Source organism: Pelobates fuscus, chromosome 4 (assembly GCF_036172605.1).
Source record: "Pelobates fuscus isolate aPelFus1 chromosome 4, aPelFus1.pri, whole genome shotgun sequence".
NCBI lineage: Eukaryota > Metazoa > Chordata > Amphibia > Anura > Pelobatidae > Pelobates > Pelobates fuscus.
The window spans coordinates 221,368,090-221,384,968 of NC_086320.1; the positions used below are offsets into that span (position 1 = coordinate 221,368,090).

At 44.1% G+C, this 16,879-nt stretch overlaps 1 protein-coding gene across 1 annotated transcript in view; it reads right to left on the reverse strand.

Moving 5' to 3' along the window:
- ANKS6 (ankyrin repeat and sterile alpha motif domain containing 6) overlaps nucleotides 1-16,879 on the reverse strand; it is a 63,385-nt gene that overhangs the window by 12,254 nt on the left and 34,252 nt on the right. The window contains exon 13 of the mRNA XM_063451894.1: nucleotides 15,961-16,028. Coding sequence (XP_063307964.1) covers nucleotides 15,961-16,028 — 68 coding nt within the window. The remainder of the gene's footprint in view (nucleotides 1-15,960; nucleotides 16,029-16,879) is intronic.

Here is a 16,879-nt window from a genome sequence, read left to right on the forward strand (position 1 = left end):
GGAATTTCTTATTACATATATAAATATGTGCAAAATTTGGTTTAGGCAATATACCCCCTTTTATCAAGTTTTAAGTATTTTCAAAAGTACCGTATATACTCGAGTATAAGCCGACCCGAATATAAGCCGAGGCCCCTAATTTTACCCCAAAAAACTGGGAAAACTTATTGACTCGAGTATAAGACTAGGGTGGGAAATGCAGCAGCTACTGGTAAATTTCTAAATAAAATTAGATCCTAAAAAAAATATATTAATTGAATATTTATTTACAGTGTGTGTATAATGAATGCAGTGTGTGTATAATGAATGCAGTGTGTGTATGAGTGCAGCGTGTGTATGAGTGCAGCGTGTGTGTGTGTGTGTGTGTGTGTATAAGTGCAGTGTGTGTGTGTGTGTATATGTGTGTGTGTATGAATGCAGTGTGTGTATGAGTGCAGTGTATGTGTGCAGTGTGTGTGTGAGTGCAGTGTGTGTGTGAGTGCAGTGTGTGTATGAGTGCAGTGTGTGTATGAGTGCAGTGTGTGTGTATGAGTGCAGTGTGTGTATGTGTGCAGTGTGTGTGTATGTGTGCAGTGTGTGTGTATGAATGCAGTGTGTGTGTGTATGAATGCAGTGTGTGTGTATGAATGCAGTGTGTGTATGTGTGCAGTGTGTGTATGAGTGCAGTGTGTGCAGTGTGTGTGTGTGTGTTGCAGTGGTGGGGGGTGGGCAATTTTATTATTTTATTTATTATTATTTTGTATTATTTTAATATATTTTTTTCCTTATTCTTTTTTATTTAATTTTTTTTTTTTCGTCCCCCCTCCCTGCTTGATACATGGCAGGGAGGGGGGCTCCTTCCCTAGTGGTCCAGCATTGGCAGTTCAGTGGGGGGGGGGGGAGAGGGGGCTGGCAGAGATCTTACTTACCCGTCCTGCAGCTCCTGTCAGCTCCCTCCTCCTCCGCCGGTCCGTTCAGCTCTTCTGTCAGCTCACAGTGTAAATCTCGCGAGAGCCGCGGCTCTCGCGAGATTTACACTGTGAGCTGACAGAAGAGCTGAACGGACCGGCGGAGGAGGAGGGAGCTGACAGGAGCTGCAGGACGGGTAAGTAAGATCTCTGCCAGCCTCCACAGCCCCAGTCTGTATTATGGCAATGCAAATTGCCATAATACAGACTCTGACTCGAGTATAAGCCGAGTTCCGGTTTTTCAGCACAAAAAATGTGCTGAAAAACTCGGCTTATACTCGAGTATATACGGTAGTTGTTTCTTTTTCTCTTTTTTTCTAAACAAATGAGCTGCCATGAAATAAGTTTCAAAGTGCTAAATACCCCCATTTATGTAGGGGTGTATATGTTTTTTGTTCCCTAATCAGGTTTTTAGATGGATTTTTAGTGGTATTATGAGAATGTGTGCTGCCATTTTAAGAAAAGAAATGGTCTTTTTTATTTAGAATTTTAAATGTATATATTTATTTAAATTCATAATGCTAATTGAATAAAATAAGTTTTTGTAGAGTTTCTTATTGCCCACAGAAATATGTGAAAAATCGGTTTAGGCAATATAACCCATTTTTTTTCCAAGTTTTAATTTTTTTTTTATATTCATAGTTTTGAATATCTGAGAGCCCATTTCCATCAGTTAGCACTGGGATCAGCAGTGCTACTAATAAGAGAATTAATTTGGACTTTGAAATGTTGATGAGAAAGTTTGTATTGATTTTAAAATGGTTGGTAACATGGACTGGTGTATATAAGACACAGGACAGTGGGAGGAAGCAGCAGCCGCTTGACAAAGCCCTGTGGGTGGGGCGAAATGCATTATGGACCCAGAACCAGGAAGTGATTTGGAGACAGTCGGCATCAGCAGCCAGGATAGCAGCCGGAAGATTTTTTACATTACATGAGTATATGGAATTTTCTTTGCGGTTTCCTGAGGCTGGTGAGCGGACTAACTACCTCCACAAAGGTTTTGCTATTTTTAAATTGCTATTAATAAAGTATACTTACCTGAGATCCGGATTGCAAGCTTCCTTTCCACGGATCCCACGCACTCTAGGGGCTGATCCTCCCTGAGTGCTATAGCAACGAGTGGTGCTTTTACCACTCCAATCTTGTGAGTGTAACACCTAAAGGGCACCTCTGTTTGCTTTATTCTATATATTTATAAGTAAATTACTATGCTGCACTAGGAGCTCTCTTTCTGTTTTTGTCTCCTTAATAGGTGTCAGAGTGATTTCCATGTTTGCAAGTATACCTACAGATTGTGTTTTGTTTCACCACAACCACTGTTTGTTTTTCAATTATTTATAATATTTCCACTCTGTAAACACCTCATTTCATGTACACAGGGTTACTTTCACTCTCTATAAGAGGTCCATAGTGAATACGATTTTTGTTGTTGCACACCATCACTACTGTAAGTTACTAGACAGGGCTGCCCACTGTCTCCATCTTTGTATATGTTAATCGAAATATTGGCAATTCGTATAAGAGCAGATGAAAATATCCGCGGATATGTACTAACCCAGAAAGAATACAAGATCAGCATGTATGCTGATGACATTCTATTGACTCTTACGAAGCCTGAGTGGTCACTGCCCGCTATGATGGAAGCAATTTATAAATATTCTGAAATATCCAACTATAAATTGAATCCGCATAAAACGATAATTATGGCCCTAAATATAGAGGACTCAAAAAAAATGGTTGCGACAATGCTTTGACTGTTTTTGGACCGAAGAGTTTACTTACCTGGGGATTAAGATCTTTTTGGCCTTATTAAAGGAGACAAACTATATTCAAAAAGGATGAAAAAACAGAAATCTTTCTTGGGTTGGAAGGATAAACACTGTCAAATCATATATTATCCCCAAATGGCTGTATATATATTTAGACATCTCCCCATTCAAATACCTCTGGTTAAGTTTGGTTCAGAGATGTATCTCTCTATTTGTTTGGCAGGGCAAAAGACCTTGTAGTAGTATTAAGAGGATGGCATTACAAGTCATATGTGGAGGCCTAAGTATGCCAATTTAAAAAAAAAAACAAACAAAAAAAACATCTAGCGAACATGATTGGCCACATATATCTGATGCAGACTCCGCAGATATGCTAAGAGAACTGGTTTCAAATTTAATTACATCTGACTCAACAGCGGGGTCTTAGCAGCTACATATGGGAAACCCAAAGTTATAGATGGCGGTATCTTGTCGATAAAAGCTTTGTTTTATGGCACCTATTCAAGGTCTGGGCTCAATTAAAGAAAAGGCCAGGAGTACAGGATAACATAATTTAGACTATAGGCATCGTTGTATTAGCCAAAAATATTCCCAACCTAGCCATAGATAAATGGATTAAATCTGGAATCCTCAGGGTGGCTGACCTTTACACTAATGGAACACTGAAATCCTTTTGGGAGTTAAACTTTGTAACGTATCGACGGGCACCCCAACTGGGTACCTCCGTTAAAGGATGCTCCTAGCGTTTCCTGAGGACTCCAAGCACTCTGGCAGACACCACAATCACCGAACCGGAGAAGCATATAAATTCTCTCAAGCATGAATGCTATAAACAGCTGAATAGGCAAAACCATACGAATAGGTTTAGACTCCTAGCAGTCAAACTGGAACAGCATACACTAAATCCTTCCCCAATAATGAGACGACACTTCACTTTGAGGGTTACTGTACTGGCACATACAGCCTCTTTTATTCACAATCCACAAAACATAGTACTGCCCACAGGGTTTTGCAGAACAGCCAATAAACATATTACAACACATACAATGCAAGTACAGCAGCCAATCAGACACAATGGGACAATAGAAACACACCCAGCATATTCATCCCCTCTGCTTAGGAGATAATGGAGTCAATTACTGTATCTACTCAATTATCTCCAAGCTGAAAAGTTACACTTTTTATGAATTTTTATAACTTTGTGAGTTAACATCGTACATACATAAAACTTATATTATTTTAACCAGTATAACTTGGGGACAAACATATCCAAAATTCACTTGAAGGTTCAGGGGTTTAACGGTTAGGTCGAAGCCCTTTGTTTTCACTTGCAGGCATGGCTTTTCCTGCCCAAACCAGTTCCCACTGGTCTGGCAGTGTCCCTGGGACAACACCCTGCTGGAGAACAATGGATCCGGGGGAGGGGAAGAGGAAGTGTCCAAAAAGTTTCAGTATGTCCATACACTGTTTTTAAAAGGCCAGCACAGTACAATAAAAGTCCATTCACTGTGCTTAAAGGGCCGGTAGCCGCACAATAAAATACAATATGCCCAAATATTGCATTCAAAAGTACAACTTTACCAGGGGCCATAGTCAGCAGGTAGGAGGCGGGCAGCCAGACCTCCTGTCGGTCAGTTCCCTGGTTAGTCCAGCAACCCACCCACAGAACACAATCAGCAGTACAGCCCACCCACAAGAAAGAGTTTACTACACCTGGGGTAGTGGGTAGCTTGTCCATGTCCAGGAACTCCACCTCGGCTCTGGGGGTTACTGGCGCTCCGGATCGGTGGGTTGCTGAGTGGGCAGAGACCAGCGGTACTCTGCCCTGCTGCCAGCGCTACCATGGTAGTAGCCTGGTTGGCGCCCAGTTGAGGAGATACTCTGGACCTGGTACTGCTGCTGGATGAACCTCCCTGCTGCCAGGGGACAGGACCGACCGTCCCTAGCCCCTGTGAGGCCTGTGCAGAGACCACGGTCCCATCTGCACGGGTGTGGGGCTTATCATCTCCCCTTAGTGGACTAGGCTGCCACTGGGAAGAGGGGGTAACTAGTTCATCTCCCTTACTCACTTTCTGCCGCTGGGGAGAGGGAACGACAAGCTCCTCTCCCTGACACTCTCTCTGCTGGTGGAGGGGGAGACAGACTGTCTCCCCTTTCAATATTTCGTCCTGCTGCTGGGGGCCGAGACCGCCTCCCTCAGCTGCCCCATCTGGGAGAATAGGATCTCCCCTTGGTAAACTAAGCTGCCACTGGGGAGGGGTGTTCACCGATTCCTCTCCCTGGAACACTTTCAGCCGTTGGGGAGGGAGGACGACACCCTCAGCTCCCTGGGATACACACCGCCGCTGGGGAGAAAAGGATGACACCTTCAGCTCCCTGGGATATACACTGCCGCTGGGGAGGAAGGACGGCACCTTCAGCTCCCTGGGATACATACTGCCGCTGGGGAGGAAGGACGACACCTTCAGCTCCCTGGGATACATACTGCCGCTGGGGAGGAAGGACAACACCTTCAGCTCCCTGGGATACACACTGCCGCTGGGGAGGAAGGACAACACCTTCAGCTCCCTGGGATACACACTGTGGCGAAACCGACCTCGCCACGTGTCCTTGGAGGGGGCTGATTGCCTGCCTCTTGCCTTTGGACTATGGACCAGACTTTATGGGAATGTGATACCCCAGATAGCCATACCATGGAGCCTATTCATATAATGAAAGACTATGGGAAAGACTTTAGCTCCATGGCAATTGTACTGTGTGAGTAGGATCTGCGCGCTATTCGGTAGTTTTGTGCGTGCAGATCCCAGCTATCTGGGGATAGGTGAAATGTCTGTGTGTTATGTGTAAATGTGACTTTATGTATTTTAAAGTGTTTTATGTTGTTTTGCAACCATGTGGTTAATGGAGTCTGCCTTTAGTCTTGGGTAATTGGATTACTTCTCCAATTAACTCCAGGGCAGAAGGGAGGAAACCAGGGTGCATTGTGGGGATGTTTTTCTGCCAGCCAGAAAGGAACAAAAGATACTTTTAGTAACTTTTGAACCCCTGGTCGGATTCATGCCATTTTTTAATATGTTGTTCCCCTGAATGGATTGATTGTGGATATGTATTTTTATGTGAATGTGATGTATGGTTTTAAAGTTATGAAAGTTGTGTAAAAGTATATTTTACACTGTATGCATAATGGGATTATGTGTCACACTAAGGGGAGGGGATGTGTGGGAGGTAACATCTATGTCATTAGTTCTTTTATGCCTCCCCCTGGGTGTGGCCTGTATGTGTGAGTTTGAAATAAAAGCCAGGCTGGATGAGCCAGTCCAGAGTTCCTGTTTTACCCTCAAAGTGATGTGTCGTCTCATTATTGGGGGGGAAGGATTTATTGCATGCTGTTCCAGTTGACTGCTAGGAGTACAAGCCTATTCGTATGGTTCCTATTCTATGGTCTACAGCATTCATACGCTTGGGAGAATTTAAAAGGTTTCTCGGATTCGGTGATTGTGGTGTCTGCCAGAGTGCTTGGTGTCCTCAGGAAGCACTAGGAGCATCCATTAACGGAGGTACCCAGTCGGGGTGCCAGGTGATCCGTTACATTGGTGGCAAGCGGTGGGATGGCATCCTAGTGTGACGTAAAGCAGCTCAGAGACACTGTTTGGATTTACAAATTGAGGGCAACGCTAGCAGTCGTGCAGCGCCCCTGGGAGCAGACAAGTATGGAAGGTTCTGGCTCTGGAGATGATTGGCTGGCCGAGGTGAGGCAGCGAGTGGCCGAGTATGGGGATGATATAACCATGGAGACACGCCGGGTGATCTGGAACCAGGTCATGGCCGAGCGAAACACAAGGCTGGACCGAGAATTCCGGCTAGCGAAAGAGAGGAAGAATGCTCAGCAGCAGGAGCGTTACAGCAGCCGAGTAGAGGCTGCATCCGAGGAGGTTAGCCGTCTTTCCCTGAGGCGGCGGGAGGAACCCAAAGTGGGGGTCCTCATAGACTGGTCCTGTGAGGAACCACAACAGGCAGGTAGAGATGGGACCAAGGTCTCTCCACCGGGCCCACCGGGATGCTGGGCAGCCGGCCCAGATCCCCAGCAGCAGCCAGAGTTGCCAGGTGGGGAAGCAGGTGGCCCTTACTCACAAATGTTGAGGGGCCTCACGGATTGGTCCTGGGAAGACCCACAGATGGCAGGTGGAGATGGGACTGCGGTCTCGCTACCGACCCTACAGGGATGCTGGGCAGTCGGCCCAGATCCCCAGCGGCAGTGTGCATTACAGGGAGCGGAAGGTGCTGTTCTTGCTCCCCAGCGGCAGTCTACGGTTCAGGGAGAGGAGCCTGTTATCTCCTCTCCCCAGCGGCTGAAGGTGTGTAAGGGAGAGGAGTTTGTTATTCCCTCTCCCCAGCGGCAGCGCAGCTCACCAAGGGGAGACAGTAAGCCCCTCACCAGCGCAGATGTGACCGTGGTCTCTGCGCCCTGCCTACAGGGAGTACAGAGAGTCAGCCCTGCTCCCCAGCGGCTGAAAGTGTGTAAGGGAGAGGAGTTGGTTACCCCCTCTCCCCAGCGGCAGCTTAGCACACCAAGGGGAGACAGTAAGCCCCACACCAGCGCAGATGGGACCGTGGTCTCTGCGCCCAAGTTACAGGGAGTTGAAGGGGCCGTCCCCCCTCCCCAGCGGCAGTGTGATTTGTTGGGAATAGAGAGCCCAGCCTCCTTGCCCCAACAGCAGGACTCTGTGTTGGGAGGAGAGACAGTCGGTCTCCCTCCGCAGAGACTGGAAGTATGTATGGGAGAGGAGATTGTTACCACCTCTCCCCAGCGGCAGATTATTAATGTACAGGGAATAGAGAGCCCAGTCTCCATTCCCCAGCGGCAGAGTGTTCTAATGGGAGAGGAGCTGGTTACCACCTCTCCCCAGCGGCAGCTTAATGTACCAGGGGGAGACTGTAAGCACCACACCTGTGCAGATGGGACCGTGGTCTCTGCACTTCCAGCACAGGGGGTAGGGACGGTCGGTCCTGCCCCCCCACAACAGGGCTGTTTAGCCAAAGGGGAGACAGTCTGTCTCCAGCAGCAGAGCTGTGTAACTAAAGGGGAGACAGTCGGTCTCCAGCAGCAGAGTTGTGTAACTCAAGGGGAGACAGTCGGTCTCCAGCAGCAGAGCTGTGTAACTAAAGGGGAGACAGTCGGTCTCCAGCAGCAGAGCGGTGTAACTCAAGGGGAGACAGTCGGTCTCCAGCAGCAGAGCGGTGTATTTAAAGGGGAGACAGTCGGTCTCCAGCAACCAGGCTCCAACCAGACTACTCCCGTGGTAGTGCTGGCAACAGGACAGAGTACCGCTGGTCTCTGCCCCCTCAGCAACCTACCAAGGCAGCCTACCAGTCCCCCACACAGCCGTGGTGAAGCACCTGAACCTGGACAAGATTCTCCCTCACCCAGGTGTAGTAACTGTTTATTGTGGGTGGGCTGCTCTGCTGTTTCTGTCTTGTGGGTGGGCTGCTGGACTAACAAGGGCACTGACCGGCAGGAGGTCAAGTACCCTGTTAGTCTGGGGGGTAAAGGGGAGAAGTGTGGCGAAACCGACCTCGCCACGTGTCCTTGGAGGGGGCTGATTGCCCGCCTCTTGCCTTTGGACTATGGACCAGACTTTATGGGAATGTGATACCCCAGATAGCCATACCATGGAGCCTATTCATATAATGAAAGACTATGGGAAAGACTTTAGCTCCATGGCAATTGTACTGTGGGAGTAGGATCTGCGCGCTATTCGGTAGTTTTGTGCGTGCAGATCCCAGCTATCTGGGGATAGGTGAAATGTCTGTGTGTTATGTGTAAATGTGACTTTATGTATTTTAAAGTGTTTTATGTTGTTTTGCAACCATGTGGTTAATGGAGTCTGCCTTTAGTCCTGGGTAATTGGATTACTTCTCCAATTAACTCCAGGGCAGAAGGGAGGAAACCAGGGTGCATTGTGGGGATGTTTTTCTGCCAGCCAGAAAGGAACAAAAGATACTTTTAGTAACTTTTGAACCCCTGGTCGGATTCATGCCATTTTTTAATATGTTGTTCCCCTGAATGGATTGATTGTGGATATGTATTTTTATGTGAATGTGATGTATGGTTTTAAAGTTATGAAAGTTGTGTAAAAGTATATTTTACACTGTATGCATAATGGGATTATGTGTCACACTAAGGGGAGGGGATGTGTGGGAGGTAACATCTATGTCATTGGTTCTTTTATGCCTCCCCCTGGGTGTGGCCTGTATGTGTGAGTTGGAAATAAAAGCCAGGCTGGATGAGCCAGTCCAGAGTTCCTGTTTTACCCTCAAAGTGATGTGTCATCTCATTATTGGGGGGAAGGATTTATTGCATGCTGTTCCAGTTGACTGCTAGGAGTACAAGCCTATTTGTATGGTTCCTATTCTATGGTCTACAGCATTCATATGCTTGGGAGAATTTAAAAGGTTTCTCGGATTCGGTGATTGTGGTGTCTGCCAGAGTGCTTGGAGTCCTCAGGAAGCACTAGGAGCATCCATTAACGGAGGTACCCAGTCGGGGTGCCAGGTGATCCGTTACACACACTGCCGCTGGGGAGGAAGGACGACACCTCCAGCTCCCTGGGATACACACTGCCGCTGGGGAGGAAGGACGACACCTTCAGCTCCCTGGGATACATACTGCCGCTGGGGGGGGAAGGACGACACCTTCAGCTCCCTGGGATACACACTGCCGCTGGGGAGGAAGGACGACACCTTCAGCTCCCTGGGATACACACTGCCGCTGGGGAGGAAGGACAAAACCTTCAGCTCCCTGGGATACACACTGCCGCTGGGGAGGAAGGACAACACCTTCAGCTCCCTGGGATATACACTGCTGCTGGGGAGGAAGGACGACACCTTCAGCTCCCTGGGATACACACTGCCGCTGGGGAGGAAGGACGACACCTCCAGCTCCCTGGGATACACACTGCCGCTGGGGAGGAAGGACGACACCTTCAGCTCCCTTGGTTACATACTGCCGCTAGGGAGGAAGGACGACACCTTCAGCTCCCTTTTTGTTCAAATCTGCTAGGCACTGCAGGAACTCTGCCGTTACTTTCCTCACGAACTGCACGTATTCCTCAGCGGGGTTTGGGTCCAAAGTAAGCCAGCCGCATGGCAACCTCTCTGTCAAACAGCTCCTGAGTGTAGCCAGGCGCCATGCTTGCTCTGCCGACGTTGGTTCCTTTGTAGATAGGGGCGCTGTACGGGTACTAGCGTTACCCTCACTTTGTAAATCCACGAACGGTGTCTCTGAGCTGCTGTACCTCGCACTAGGACGCCATCCCACCGCTGCCACCAATGTAACGGATCGCCTGGCACCCCGACTGAGCACCTCCGTTGAAGGATGCTCCTAGCGCTTCCTGAGGGTTCCAAGCACTGCAGCAGACACCATAACCACCATAGACTCCTCCAGAGAGCCAAACAGGAACCAGCTATTCCAAGAGCTTAGCAGTGATTTAGCAAGGGAATATGACAAGCATAGCAATCCCTTGTAGCAGATTCCCCCAATTAGAGACGGCACTCCAAATTGAGGGTAAAGAAGAACTCATGTTTAATGGCAGGTACTCTGCTTTTATGCAGTGCTCCCCTGCAAGGGAGACGCCCACAGGCAATTAGGCATTAACCAATCAGATATCGGTTACATTCTACATATTCCCTCCCCTCTGCTTGGGAGATAATAGAGTTTCTTACTGTATCTACTCAATTATCTCCAAGCTAAAACTTATACATTTTTATAACTATGATTTTGTATCACACAGGCATAACACATATATTTATGAACCACATACCTTGGGGACAAACCTAGAAAAAAGTTTGTACAAATCGGTTCAGTGGTTCCAGAGATATTGAAAAAGTCTCTTTGGACCGACCGCACGCCTGTTTGCATGCCCAAAACAGTTCCACAGATTCAGGCTGTGTGGTCGGTCTATTTCTGCCTTGAAAATTGACAAAGTCCCATCCGAAGGCAGCGTTCGAATAGTCGAACGCACTTCAACTTCTGTCGAAGTGAAATCGGGGTTGCGTTTCCGTGGTGTTAAATTGTCTACCAGAGGTCTAGTTTACACCCAAAATGACAAAGTCCCGTTCGAACGTGTGTTCGAAACTTCGAACGGGACTTAGTCTCCAGCCGCAGTGTCAAAGGGTAGGGGGAAGGTACAGCTCACCGCGTTCGACTGGGTTAAAATGGCCGCCGCCACGTGTTCGACTGTCTAATGACGGCCGCTTCGACGACTTCGGCACTTCGACTGCATCCGAAGTGCCAGTTTAAAAGTTGTAATACTGCTCCAAAGTATTTAAATGGCCAGGAACAGCATACAAAACCCCATTGTGCCCAAATATACTTCTTGAAGGGTTAATACACCTCAGGGCCATAGTCACAGGGCAGGAGGCTAGCAACCAGGCTTCTCCAGTTCACAGTGGCGAGGTTGGTTCCGCCACAAACTTGGAATATAATCTACCCATCAAGGACATTTTCTCCTTCCTAAGAATCAAATACTTTTTACAGCAGACAGTTGCAAGTGGTGATGAACATAAATTAGGCCTTTTAAAAAAAATATTCTGTGAGAAATTTCTCTCTAAAGTTGTGTCAATGGCTTATATTTTAATAGCCTGTATAGAAGGAGGAGATGTTTATAAGAAAATAGAGAAATTTAATAAATTACTTGATATAGATATAAATTGGGAAGACTCGCTTTTGGCTATAAAAAATTATTAACAGGGATATCCATTGCAGTAATATACTTGAAAAACAATATAAAGTGATCAATTTCTGGTACTTGGATCCCTTGTTAGTGAATAAGTTTACCCCTAACTCTAATTCTACGTGTTGGAGATGTGATACTGAGGGGGCAGATTATCTCCACATGTGGTGGAGCTGCAAAATTGCGTCCAATTTATGGGCTAGAGACCTAGATCGTGAAACACCATATTGTCAGGAATACACGTTTGTGTGCCTGACACTACAGTGTTCCTTTAAGAAAAAAAATGTATTCATTTGTTTGTCCTGATTTACATAGTATGTTTAGGATTTCAGTATATTTTTAGCAGTTACAGGTCACGAAATACAAGAAGCAAGAAAGCTGAATGTGGAATGAATTTAGAATTTGGTTGGGTGTTCATCTTGTAAGCTGAAGAGCCATTGCAGAAAATAAAATTGCCACACAAAAGTATATATTTATATAAAGCAGATATCACAGTCTGTTTATCCAAGAGTATTCTGACACTTTTTACGCAGCCATTTAAGAGCCAACCTCTATTAAATATTATAGTACAATTGTGTTTTTTTTCCTGATTTTTTACACACACATATAACAAGTTATGTAGGTTAGAAACCTGATGTGTACAACTCTTGTACAAAACCCCATACTGTGTTCAGCTTCATCTTCTGAGTAAAACTATACCTTTGTCACTATCCTATGAAGCTACATTGCAATTTAAAAGTTCAATGCTTACAGTTTGAATTTTGTTAGATGAATTTGATGGGCCTATGTCTCAATTTGGGGAATTGTAGCATTTTATGGGTTAAAATTAAGGATCAAACAATTTTTGGGGGTTTTTGTTTTTTAGAGTAGATACTGATAATCTGTGAACTTTCAGGCCGATAGCGGATAACTTACCGATACCGATATTCTGTACATTTACCATTTTGAAAAAAGAAACAATTTCTACACAAATCTACTGTTAACTGAACATGTTTATTATTTATTTATTTTTGCTAATCTTTTTTTTAAGTAGTAAATGCACAAAAATATACATGCGGGTCAGATTTTTTTGTTTTCAAGAATATTTAGTGTTCCTCTCCCTTCCCTGTCATTTAGTGTAGCTCTCCCCTCCCATCCCTGTCCCTTAGTGTTTCCCTTCCTGTCCCTTAGTGTACCTCTTCCCTCCCTGTCCTTTAGAGTCCTTTACCCCTTAGTGGTTCTCTCCCCTCCCTGGTGTGCCTCATTAGCTCTCTTGTAGCATGACCAAGGGGAGCAGACCATGGTACAGAAACTACACTTTCCTGTACCCGGCCGGACTCACAGGAAGTGCTGTCTCAGTGCGCCCTAATGTGGCGGTGTGTTCCGCCTTATGGACGCGCCAGCCCTGCATGCGCTGGGCCACTGACGCCTCTCACGTTATCGCCAATATCGGTATCAATAGTAGCAGATATCGATATTTGCCAAAATCAGGAATATCGGCCAAACCGATAATCGGTCTATCACTAGTTAAAATTACCCCATAAATGCATGCTAACTGTGAAAGACGCCACAGGATATGTCAAATGGTTATATGTGATCCTTATTATACAGCCATTTTAGCACCAATTTCTTAAACATTTTATCGCATGCATTGCAATTTTGCTGTTTATTTTGTAAACTTGATATGTGATATTGTAATAAATATCACTAAATTGTGCTCAGGTATATTTCCTGAGTACAGAATGTCCCCCTTTGCAAACCTCTGTCAAGTTTTATGAAAATACAAGGCTGGGGAGGGGAATGGAAATTTGAAGATAGGTCTTTGGGGCATATGAATTGCTCACATATTTAAATTACACCATGAATGCATTCCATTTGCAAAAGTGGACACCATGGGGACTCTCACATGATATATTTTGAGCTTTATTGAGGTGCCATTTTTTCACCGTTGTTTTTCAAAGTTTGTGATATTAATTTTTTATATCCCCATTGTATTTTTGCTGCGCTTTCTTTGTGTATTGTGCGTTAAGATAAAATTATCTTAACTGTACTCAGCAACATCTCCTGAGTACAATGCCCCATATGTACATCTTTGTACAAATCCCAATCTAAAATCCTAAATCTAAAACTAAATCTATTCATAAACTTCAACCCAATCATAACACTTAGCACAATTTTATACCTAACCCTAATTAAACCTTAATCTTAAACCTAGCAAAGCAATAGTGTTTGAAGGATTCCTTCTGCTGATATCAGCAGAGGAATTCCCTTGCTGCATTCAGCAGAGAGATTCCTTTGCTGACCCTAATCGAAAATCTAATCTAAAACGTAATCCCAATAATACAATTAATTCTCAAATTAATCTTAAACATAAATTTAATATAAAACCTAATACCTATTCTAAACCAAATTTTAATCCCAAAGGGTACCCTCTTCTAATATCATAACTGATATTTGTATAGGGATTCTAAACAAAAACCAGACTGGTACATTGCTACGATCTACTGACTATTTTCAGTAAGACAGTCTCCTATCTCCAATACTTAAAATAGCATCTGACAAAGCCCAGCACCAATCACAAAGACATTAGGGTATGGACAGTGACCCTCCATGGTCTGTTCACACTCTGGGAGTCTCCCAAGCACCATATCATGTAACAGAATGTAAGAAAGCACTGATAGTACTGACATCCTGCTCACACTACATTACGGTCTATGGGGATTTAAACCCTCATTTAAAAATCTGCATGCCGATCTCACTACGAGCTCTGCATGAAGCTCACCTGTCAGTCCGGTGCCACTAAAAATGGCGCCAGGTGATACAGTGGACCCCAAAGTATCCATTGATAGCTGGGACTCCCTGGTATGAGCAGAGATTTAACCCTCCTCACACATCATTGTAACAATGGGGATTTAAATCCCCATTTAGATGCCTGTTTGAGGCACTCACTTTGAGCTCTGCAAACAGAGCATCAGTCCGTGTAAGGGCCACTAATTGTGGCCCAGCTGGCAGAGTCAAGCCCCAGGAATCAAATGATATCTAGGGTTCCCAGTTACCAGCAGTGAAACTGTTCCTGCTGGCAAAATACTGCAGAAATTTTCCATCATGCGTTTAAGTGAAAGTCAAGCAGAATGGAAACTTTCAGCAACATCATCAGCATTGACTAAAAACATAGAATGTGACGGAAGATAAGAACCATTCGGCCCATCTAGTATGCCTAATTTTTTAAATACTTACATTAGTCCCTGGCCTTATCTTATAGTCTACTGCTAATACCTATATAACCAAGCATTCTGCTAGCATTTCCTGCTGCTCTATTACATTGTCTGCCTACCTTTAAGTCATCAGAAATAATCACCCCTAAATCCCTTTCCACAGATGTTGAGGTTAGGACTGTATCAAATATTCTGTACTCTGCCCTTGGGTTTTTACGTCCAAGATGCATTATCTTGCACTTATCCACACTAAATGTCAGTTACCACAACTCTGACCATTTTTCTAGTTTACCTAAATCATTTGCCATTTGGCTTATCCCTCCTGGAACATCAACCCTGTTACATATCTTAGTATCATCAGCAAAAAGACATACCTTACCATCAAAACCTTCTGCAATATCACTAATAAAATATTAAAGAGAATGGGTCCAAGTACAGATCCCTGAGGTACCCCTCTGTTGCCTGTCACTCAGCCACTGCCGTACCCATTTAACAATATTGGAATCCAAACTTAAAGATTGCAATTTATTGATAAGCTTTCTATGTGAAACAATGTCAAAGCCTTGCTGAAATCTAGGTAAGCAATGTCTACTGCACCACCCTGATCTATTATTTTAGTTACCCAATCAAAAAAAAAAAAAAATCAATAAGATTAGTTTGTCATGATCTCCCTGGAGTAAACCCATGTTGTCTCGGATCTTGAAATCCATGTGATTTTAGATGTTCAACAATCCTATCCTTTAACATGGTTTCCATTACTTTCCCCACTACTGAAGTAAGGCTTACTGGCCTATAGTTGCCCAACTCCTCCCTACTACCTTTCTTGTGAATGGGTACAACATTCGCTAACTTCCAATCTTCTGGGACTACTCCTGTTATCAATGATTGGTTAAATAAATCTGTTAATGGTTTTGCTTGTACACCACTAAGCTCTTTTAATAACTTTGGGTGTATTCTAACAGGTCCCATTGACTTATTTGTCTTTACTTTTGACAGTTTAAATAGAACCTCTTCCTCTGTAAACTCACATGTAACAAATGACTAATTTTTCCTAACTGAGGCCCCTTTCCTTCATTTTCATTTGTAAATACTGAACAAAAATATTCATTGAGGCAGTCAGCTAGACCTTTATCCTCTTCTACATACCTTCCTTCTTTTGTTTTTAATCTAACTAATCCTTGTTTTACTTTTCTCATTTACGTATCTAAAAAATGTTTTTTACAACTACATGTTTCACAATAGCAGCATGCCACAAGTAGCATGACTTAGTTGTAATCCTTTCAGCAGTAAAGAGTGGTATTATTGCATTTATTACCTCTTGTTCTTCAAAAATCGGCTGGTACTTCTCCAGTGACAATTTTTTAAGGATTGCAGACAGCTCATCTGCAAAATATAAAAGGAAGAACAAAAAGATGTATATGAAACAAAGTCTTACAAGCTTAATATAGATCACATAACAGAAGAAGGAATTGGAGGTAGCAGTACTAAAGCAATAAAGACACAGGGGAATATCAGTAATGGTGGTAAAATAATAAAATTAATAGATAAAACGTCACTTTTAATCTATGAATATTAAAATGGTCCCAAATATAGGGGCTAGAAATGTATCTAACTAAACCAACACACACACACAAAATAAAAATAAATAGATTAAATAAACTGAAAAATAGGGGACGAAATGGGGAAACATATCTTAAAAATCTGTTAGAACAAACGGCACCAAAATAATAAATTGTCACTTCTAATGTGTAATTATGGTAAGTATAGTGAAAGTGGCACCTGTATTTAGGGGCACTGACTTGGCGCTATCCATAGCCACCGCACCATCAGCTAATAATTCAATCCCTGTTGTAACATGAGCACATGACGGCACTTCCTGCTCATTATAAACTTTGAGCGGCTTATTGGCACATTGAGTCCACTGAATCCTCGGCGGGTGGTTGTTACTTTGCACTAAAACAGCACTGCTAGTATCTATTCCGAGTACCAGTGTATTCTGCATTTGGCAACTCTTTCTATCCAGCTAACTTGGGGGGGTGGAAATTTACTCTCAGGAATTAGAATAGTGAATTGAGGCTTTATTTAAGGGGAGTCCTCGAAGGCACAAGTGGATAGGGACTGAGTTTAGGAATTACTATTTTATTACCTACTTTTGTATATATACACATTCTTATTTATCCTAGCCTCTTATCTATATTCTGCTTATTTACTTATTTTCCATATCAAGGAAAACG